An 8,898-nucleotide genomic window follows, 5' to 3' on the forward strand; every position below is an offset into this window, starting at 1 on the left:
TGTCATATTAATCAAAGACAATGACATGCAAAGATCAAATGGAATATGATAGAATGAAGTTTAAATTACATCTAATTCAGAGGTAAGAATATCAATAATGGTGCGGTAAAAGTGAAGGGTTAAAGGTGATCGGTTATTATCAAATTGGAAAATCTGGTTTTTAGTTGAGAACTCATTCTTTTAATTATAATTTAAATATTTTCTATTTGGAATACATCATCTTTTCTTTACATATGCTTTAATATTTTCAATATAATTTTAAAGTGTTTTCTGAAGATGGAATAACTGATGATAATAAATTTTGACAAACAAATATTGAAAATAAAAAAAATCAACAATTCCTGGTTTAAATCATTATGATTCCGACCAATGATAAAACAATAAAATATATTAAATAAAATATATTTTATAACTAAACAAACCTAATGTATAAGAATTGTGCATTTTATCATCTGTGACAATTGTCACAAAAAATTTTACAAGAAAAATATCATATCTTTTCCTGAATAACTTACAATAAATCTAAGTCATAAATTTTTTAATGAAAAGAGTTCTTCAATTAAAATATCTCAAAGTATTACCTAACATGCATGACTTAAAGCTGAAACTTCACAAAACAAGACTGTGTTACTTCATTATAGACATAATTACCATCTCACAAAGAAGCATGCATCTTTTTGGTTATTAAAACTTTCAGACAACATGCTTGTATTATTTAATTTTTTCTCTAAAAAAATGTCAATTATTATCTTAAAAGCATGCATTTTTAATTTGTTATTCCAACTTTCAGAGAGCATGCTTGTAATATTTAAATTGAAATTTTTATTTAAAAAGTAACTGTCATGCAAAGCAAAATGGAATCTCTTGTGAATACATATCTCTACACCCTTGTTAAACAAGCCTAGTTTATAAACATAGTAAAATATTTAAGCAATATTGTACAGAGGGAATTATTCATCATTACTGGTTTATATATATTATAATTCATTGCAGATCATATGCAGATTAAAGATTTACTTGTTAAAATCACACTTGTTTAAAAATCACACCATCCAAAACCATATTAGTGAAACATGAATAATATTGTGACTCCTGAATGGAAAAAAAATCATTGGATAAATGATGAAAATCAAATGACAATTTACACAGCAAACACAAAAAATCAATGAAATCACTAAAATAAAACATTTCACATGGATTCCATCCATACAAATAAAACAGCAAAACTCCTGATTGCCCATGTGTTTAAATCAAGGGGCAATTTCCAGCTTCCATTGAAAATAATGATCAAGTTTAAGCATTCTCTGTGTTGATGTGAATAGGCATCATTTGTGATCTTCTGTATATATAGCCTATCATCTGGCCTTGAAACTTTCCAGTAAGTTTTTGAACTCATACTCCAAAATCAACCAAACAAAATGATTGATTTTAAGTTTCAAGCAAATTTTCTTGTCAACAATGAAGCTATCTGCCTCAAAATTTCAAATGTAAACAATGAGTTATCTCCCATGTTACATGAATGGAACAACTTGTCCAATTTGGAAATCAAACATCAAAACAAGAACACAGCAAGCTTACCATCACTTAAACTACTAACCTAATTAAATTATAAATAAACATATTACTTTCAAGAATCTATAACAGACTTTTCAAAATGCTTAAATTTATGTTGAAAAATAATATATCTAATCACAAGAAATGAACAGTTCTGGTCTTGCCATCTCACTGTTAGATCCAAAATATTCTTAACCAAAACATCTTATAAATAAACATTTCTTACTCCTGAACTGACAGTATTTTGTGTTTGCTGATGCTAACAATATTGAAAAACTGGTGAAAATATGTCATATCAACTTAGATGATTGTTTAAAAATAGAATTATGGTTAAGATATGAATTCATAGTCACAATATAATAAACTGCATGATACATATATTGAAGCACACACCCCACATAAAGTTTAACCTCGTTGATAGTGAATTGTGTGCTTTCCCGAGTAACAGATTTATTTGTCATATTTGTGGATGATGCAACCCTATAACTCATTGCAGTTTTGGCCCTCTGAAAAATAAGTCATGCACCGATGAATGTGACCATGCTATAATTAGTCATGCAGAACTTACTCCTATAACACCATCTGACTAACAAAAACATCATGCAATGAAATAATTTGTCATTCTAAAGTCATAAACACTGGATTTATTTATTTTCATTGATACCAATTTATGTGGATTGAGTAAATTTTGCATTTTCATTGATATTTGATTTCATGGTTTTCACAAAGTCTGCATACAAGCCTATATGAAATTTGTCATTTGTTGAATATTTAAATTTGTGGTTCACCAAAAACCCACGAAAATTGGTATCCAATGAAAAATAATCAGTCTACAGTATTGGAAATAAAGCAAATATCATTCAATAGTAACATTTGTTACTAATTTCGTGAAATTTGTCAAATAAACTCTGACATAAATATTGAAAAAATAGAAAAAATCATTCAAATGTTAACTAATTTCTTGCAACTGGTCAATTTTTATTTGTAATCTGTTGAAACAAAAATTGCTAAAGTGAAACATCTTGATTTGAATAATTTAACCTCAAATTTAATGAACGCTTGCTTGAAGTGTGTATGGTAGCAACATGTAGCAATATTTTTATCCTTCATCACTGGCCATGACACAAACACAGACACTTTTGTAAAATGTTGACAAAATTGCTGGCACAATCTTATTCCCTTTGCAAACGGATAGTTTAACGTCAATTATAAAGGGTCAAAGATTTCAAAATAGCATTCAGGTCTACTTAAACAACTGACCATTTGTAAAAATTATTGGTTAGCACTGAAATGATATATAATTTAAAATATCTCATTGTGGAGAGAATTAACAATTCAAATTTCCTTTCTCATAAATTTGAGAATCAAAAATACTCACTATTTGTGAAAGACTACTTTTCTAAAGGTTTCAATATTTGATCATAATGATTTAGTTATATTTGTATTTTTTTTGTTTCAAAAGAAAAACTAGCTTCTTAACTTGATTACATGCATGATATGAATATCATGAAAAACTGGAATTTAAAGGGGAAATCAATTGAGCATAGTTACACAATTTTGATTTTCATTTTTAATTGCAATGCTAGAAATTTGAAGAACAATAAATTCATAATATGTAATTACTAATTTATAATGGTTGTCAGTAGCACAGACGTGTAAATTTAATGGTTGCCCCCTTCTGATGAATTGCATAATAATTCAATAATCAATTTCCATTTTTTATCAAAATAACTATTAGAATACCTCTTCATCCTCAAAGTCTTCAAATCCATCTTCTCCTGGAATCTTTAATGGTTTGTCTATTGAGGGAAACATATATTCCCACTTTGTACAATCTCCCAGGTCATAGGTTAAACCCTAAATAAAAAAAAAATAGAAATCCATGAACTGGTGGAATATGAATTAAAAGATATACATAAAACAAATAAATGTGTAATTTCAGAAATTATTGTGAGCATTTATTGTTGTGATTTTTTAAAGTTACAAAACCTCAATTAATATCAATAAATGTGTCGGATATCAGAATGTTAAGTTCTTTTTACTGCAATAATAAACCAGCCACAATATTTCCATAAAAAAAATCATCACAACAATTTCTGAAATTATGGAAGCTAGCAATTAATGAAAAAAAACTAAATGTAATAACTTTTACAAGACCAGTAGAAAATCAATTAAATTATCGGCCTCCATATGTCAGAAATCTTCATGTTTACATCAAAACAATCCTGTTAAAAACTGACTAATTGTTGATCCAAAATATTTCTTTCCGTTCATACATGTAAAGCCATTTCTCTGTTAACCTACCTTTTAATTACCTTAACTCCCTCAGAACAATCCTGCATGTTGACCCAATAGTTAACATGATTCCAGACGGACTCTATACCAAGGTAGTTAGCTTTTAATTACCTTAACTCCCTCAGAGCAATCCTGCATATTAACCCAATAGTTAACATGATTCCAGACGGACTCTATACCAAGGTAGTTAGGACTATTGACAGGGTGAGAAAGTCCTGTAAATGGCTCAATGAAGAAACTCTCTGGTACTTCTCTCTTTCCAGATAAGACTAGAACCCAGGAGTGAATTCTTAAACCATACAGTGGGTCTGGTGGTGGCTTTTCTAACTCCTGAAATCATAAAATAAAACATAAAGGCACATGTTGCCTTTCTAAGAATACTCTCTTCAAGTTTTTCAAAGACAAAGTGTCTGAAAGAAGACAGATGGTTTCGTACAGCGCACACTATCAGTCTTATTATGTTTTAAGTTTCAACAAATGTAAAGCACGACATAATTAAAAACGTCCCTTGAATAGTTTTTTAATATTTTTTTATTATTCCTAGAACTTTGAACAGTTTATAATTTAGATAGAAAGTTAAGATATGATCACTTTGTACTCATTTTTTTAATGCTAAAATATTTGGTGGAACAACTTTAAGACAGAATATAAGTATTCTTATTTATAAGCATAACCATGAGTTTTTATATTAGCTACATGTTAATATATAGAAACTTTACATTGATAAGTCTTTTGTGACCATTCCCAAAATTGATTGGTTGATATCATCAACAAAGACAAGTAACAAACTAAAACAGACAGTTTAAAATGTATGATAAAACAAGCACATCCAAATACTAAGCGGTTAATTAAACAATTCTATAAAAGATGACCAATTGAACCAAATATATATATATAATTACAGCGATTTTGTCCTCTTCCTCTTTTCTCCTTTTTTCTTCCTCTGCTTCTTTTTCAGCTTTTTCTTTTGCAGCCTGCTTCAGTTCAAATTTACTCCTCAGGTCACGAGGAGGCTTAACTGTGTATTTCTTTATTTCTTTTTTCTTCTCTTCTTCTTTTTTCTATGTATCAAAATAATTATCAAATTGTTGTACATGTAAAATTATGTGTTTGATACTATTGAATGTTGCTAAGAAAATGTATAATACTTAGAACCTGCATCTACCGTGATACATTGTGACGTGACTATCTTCATGATTTAAACACCTTAATTTTCCCTGTTGGGTTCAAATTCTTGCATCAATGATATATTTTTAAAGCATATCAATATTTTATCGATCTCTCTGCAAACCTTTCAAGAACAATTATGTCATGTTTTTATATGGTTATGTGAAAAAATTACCAGCAAACAGAAATTTACTTATTTACAGTACATTCTTTTTGATAATATAACACAGATGATAGCAAAAGCAAATTATTTCACAATAATTACAGTATAAATATGATCTTATGCAGTTTGTTCTGCCTGAAGTCTTTTAATATCAGTGAAAATATGAAAGTCTTTTTACTTAAAATTTTTCAATTCACCAGGATTCACTTTGTTTTATTTACTGTTTTACCAGATAACATTCATTCTGTTGCACGACTAGGAATTCACCTTACAAATTGAATTTTCATAATAACAGACATACTTCCATACTTCACCTAAACAAAAGCTAGTCTTTCATATTGGTTTATCCGAATAAATACTATTGAAATATTTCTTACCTCTTCTTTCTTCTTCATCAGAGGACAGATCTCCCTCGATTCGTCTGCCAGACAAGTCTCATGTGTAGCGTAACCACTGACGACGTACGAATCGTAACCCGCTCCAGCCAACAGGGAACACAGCAATGTACTGTACTCAAAACAATTACCTTTCTGACGTTTTAAAACAGATGGTGGTGATATCAATCTCTTTGGCTGAAAAAAAGACAAAAATATTAATACAATATTTTCACTATCATTTATAATAATGAAGAAAGAAATCACATCTTAAAGAATTGGATATATACTATAATACTAATGTTATGGCATCATATCTTTATCCTATCACAAGAACAATCTTAGTCTTATTTTTGTCTGTACATGTAATCTAATGAATAAGACAGAAAATGTATTCTTTATTTATCAAAAGTACATTTCTGTTTTAGAAAATGTTTGTTACTATATAAGTTCGTTATTTTTTTAAGTATAAAAATTTTAGTAACTAAAACACTGTAATCTATGGTAAAAGCTTGGCAACTTTAGCATTTATAGGTATATAATTAATTTATAAATTACCATAAATCAAACAAAAAATGTTTTCTTGTGTATATATTGTAAACTGCTATTTATTCTATCTATGAGGAAAGAATGAACAATGTAACTATATTGTTATAAAATAAGACAATTACCAGTTCATATGGAGGCTCTAATGTTTCAAAATTTAGATAATCTGCAACAAATTCTGCACTTCCTTCCCAACCATAAAACTCCTTAAACTCAATCTGTGTTGGTCTGATGGTTGTACAAACAAATTTCTAAAATTACAAATAAAATATATTTATTGAATATAATTTGCAAATAATATACATTTTGTGTACATATATTCAATTATCAAGAAACTATTAAATTCAGACCTTTCTGTCAACCCATCAGTGTTTAATTCAAGTGTTCTACATCTATAGGATTTAAGGACAGTTAGCAAATTTGATCGTTTAACAATACATGAAAAATAAGAAGACTATGAGTGTGACGTATGTCTGGGAAATAAAACCTGCTCATTAGTGCGCTCTATTGCAGTGAAATCTGTAATAATCCAAGAGAGTTTAAAACGCATATCCAATGGCAATGGTCATCAATAAGTAATAACAATTAAGATTTTATGAAACTTTTTATAAGAGAGTGATATAAGACCAAAACAATAATAATATCTTGGTTTCTGTTAACATGCTGAAAAATAGGGTTCATGTATGTACATGTATGTAAATGATTTTGCTTTTTAGACAATTTAAACTGGTTTCCATAGGGGAAATAGTGATCTGATATTGATAGATTTTTGCAAAAATAACAAAATTTCTTAATAATTAGGGTGGGTCCAGTTTATAGCAGAAAAACTTATAATTTTTAAGATCCTAATTTTTATTTATCTATCATTTACCTCTGTTCCACATTCATTGATAGGGTTGAGAAGAAGAGGTTTCCTGTCTCTGTATAAGTGGACATATTGTAGTCTAAAATTTTCTGCATATTGTAGCACCAAGTTTTCTTTTGGTAAATTGTCTTTGTAGGAAGCAGGGAATTCTGCTGGATCAAATTCCTGGGCTGTTAGTCTGAAAGAAAAAAACAGCATCAAATCAAATTCATGACCTGTTACTTCAATAAAAAAAAATTATACAGAAAATATATTTTAGACCCATGGGCTTATTTTTTATTAGGTGGGGAGGGGAAACAAACATATTTGTCATTTTGGCCTGAATTAAAAATTACACAATGCCAGCCAGGTCTGTTCTGACCCAAATGTTTGCATCAGCATCCATGGGTTCATTTACACTGTTGTGTTAATCGTTTATTTTCTTATCATGCTTCAGTAAGTATATTATAAGTCTATCAGTTTTGAATAAAAATAGCATAGCTGCAAACATTTTGGGTATGTCTTGAAAGCCAACAGACCTGATACCGTATTTGGCAACACCTTTTAGAACTGTGGGTGCTCATTGCTCAACTTTCTTTATTTGGCCTTTTAACTTATTTGTAACAGGATGATGAATCTTTTTAGGAAAAACTGTGTGTCTGCTAGAGTACAAAAATTTTAAGCCTAATTCTATGGTGTCATTGAATGCACCATATTGCTATTTGTCCGCAATAACTGGACATCACAAAATTTCCAGAAAAATCTTGATTAATGATTAAAAGTATAAGACATCACAATGGAAAAGTGAATTGTTGTATAACATCAAAAGTTCAAGTAGGACAGATTTCCAAAGAGTGTACGAATGATGAGGTTTATATACCAAGACGCAACGGAACCAGTTTCTGTAAACCATATGCTGGCAGTCAACAATTTAATTGTGATGACCACAAATACACCTTATCATTTACGTTAATTGTCCGCCATAACTGGATATCACACAGTTTCCAGAAAGATTTTCTCATATTTTACAAAATATCTGACGCCACAACAGAAAAGCGATATATCAGAGGCGGATTTAGGGGGGGGCCCGGGCCCCCCCTTTTTGGGAAAAAAATTGGTTGCTTATATAGGGAATCACTGTATCGTAAACGCCTAATTTCGAGTGGGTACCAATTCAGGTCTGTCATCATTTCAGTAACTGAGCTGGTGTTATGGAAGCGGTTGCATGAGAAGCGTGCTGCTCTTCTCTGAACTTTTTCAATTTGTAAATTTTGTTGTTTTTGATGTGGGTCCCAAATTGTTGAGCAGTACTCTAATTTTGGTCGGACAAGAGCTTTATATGCATGAGCTTTAACTTTCGGTGATGCTATTTTTAGGTTTCTACGAATAAATCCAAGGGACTGGTTTGCTTTTGATGTCATGTTATCTATATGTTTGTCCCATTTTATATTAAATTTGATTGAAGAGTTAGGCCTAAATATTTTGTAGAGTCAACTTTTTCTAAAGAGTGATTGTGTAATTTATAGGTAAAGATCCGCCACTGTATATATTACAAATAGTACAGATTCTCGAGTCACCCGGGAATAGCAATAAGGTGTATTATTAGGATCTCGCTTTTGATAATATTGTTTATTAAATATTCTCTCTTAAACTTGTTCTTGGCAATGGTTATAATGCATCAAAACATTGCCTTACTCTTGAATCGTTGGAGGATGCACCACTATTTTGTCAAGCTCCTTTTTCAAAGCCTCTGCGTCATCGGTTAATTCTTCGGCTGTTTTGCCTTCAGCTTCTTCTCCCAGTTCATCTTCATCTTTATCTGGATCGGGGGTCTTTGTATCTTCGCCCGGTAAAGCGAATTCGTCCTCCGAAGCCATGATTTTACAATCGAGACGAACAACACATTATTTAAACACAATACGCGCTCATAGCAACACTCTCTCTTTGAAAAATAG

General features: G+C 30.2%; 1 protein-coding gene across 3 annotated transcripts in view; it reads right to left on the reverse strand.

Moving 5' to 3' along the window:
* LOC134710096 (dynein regulatory complex subunit 7-like) overlaps window positions 1–8,898 on the reverse strand; it is a 29,274-nt gene extending 20,376 nt beyond the window's left edge. The window contains exons 1-8 of one of the 3 annotated variants that reach the window (XM_063570287.1): window positions 8,639–8,898; window positions 6,971–7,142; window positions 6,225–6,350; window positions 5,557–5,751; window positions 4,752–4,910; window positions 3,961–4,179; window positions 3,298–3,411; window positions 2,123–2,140 (exon numbers count right to left, since the gene is read on the reverse strand). In XM_063570287.1, the coding sequence (XP_063426357.1) occupies window positions 2,123–2,140; window positions 3,298–3,411; window positions 3,961–4,179; window positions 4,752–4,910; window positions 5,557–5,751; window positions 6,225–6,350; window positions 6,971–7,142; window positions 8,639–8,820 (1,185 nt within the window). In that variant the 5' untranslated portion in view covers window positions 8,821–8,898. Of the gene's footprint in view, window positions 1–2,122; window positions 2,141–2,932; window positions 2,954–3,297; window positions 3,412–3,960; window positions 4,180–4,751; window positions 4,911–5,556; window positions 5,752–6,224; window positions 6,351–6,970; window positions 7,143–8,638 lie in introns of all 3 variants that reach the window. The other 2 variants (XM_063570286.1, XM_063570288.1) reach the window with 2 other exon arrangements.

Source organism: Mytilus trossulus, chromosome 3 (genome assembly GCF_036588685.1).
Source record: "Mytilus trossulus isolate FHL-02 chromosome 3, PNRI_Mtr1.1.1.hap1, whole genome shotgun sequence".
NCBI classification, from domain to species: domain Eukaryota; kingdom Metazoa; phylum Mollusca; class Bivalvia; order Mytilida; family Mytilidae; genus Mytilus; species Mytilus trossulus.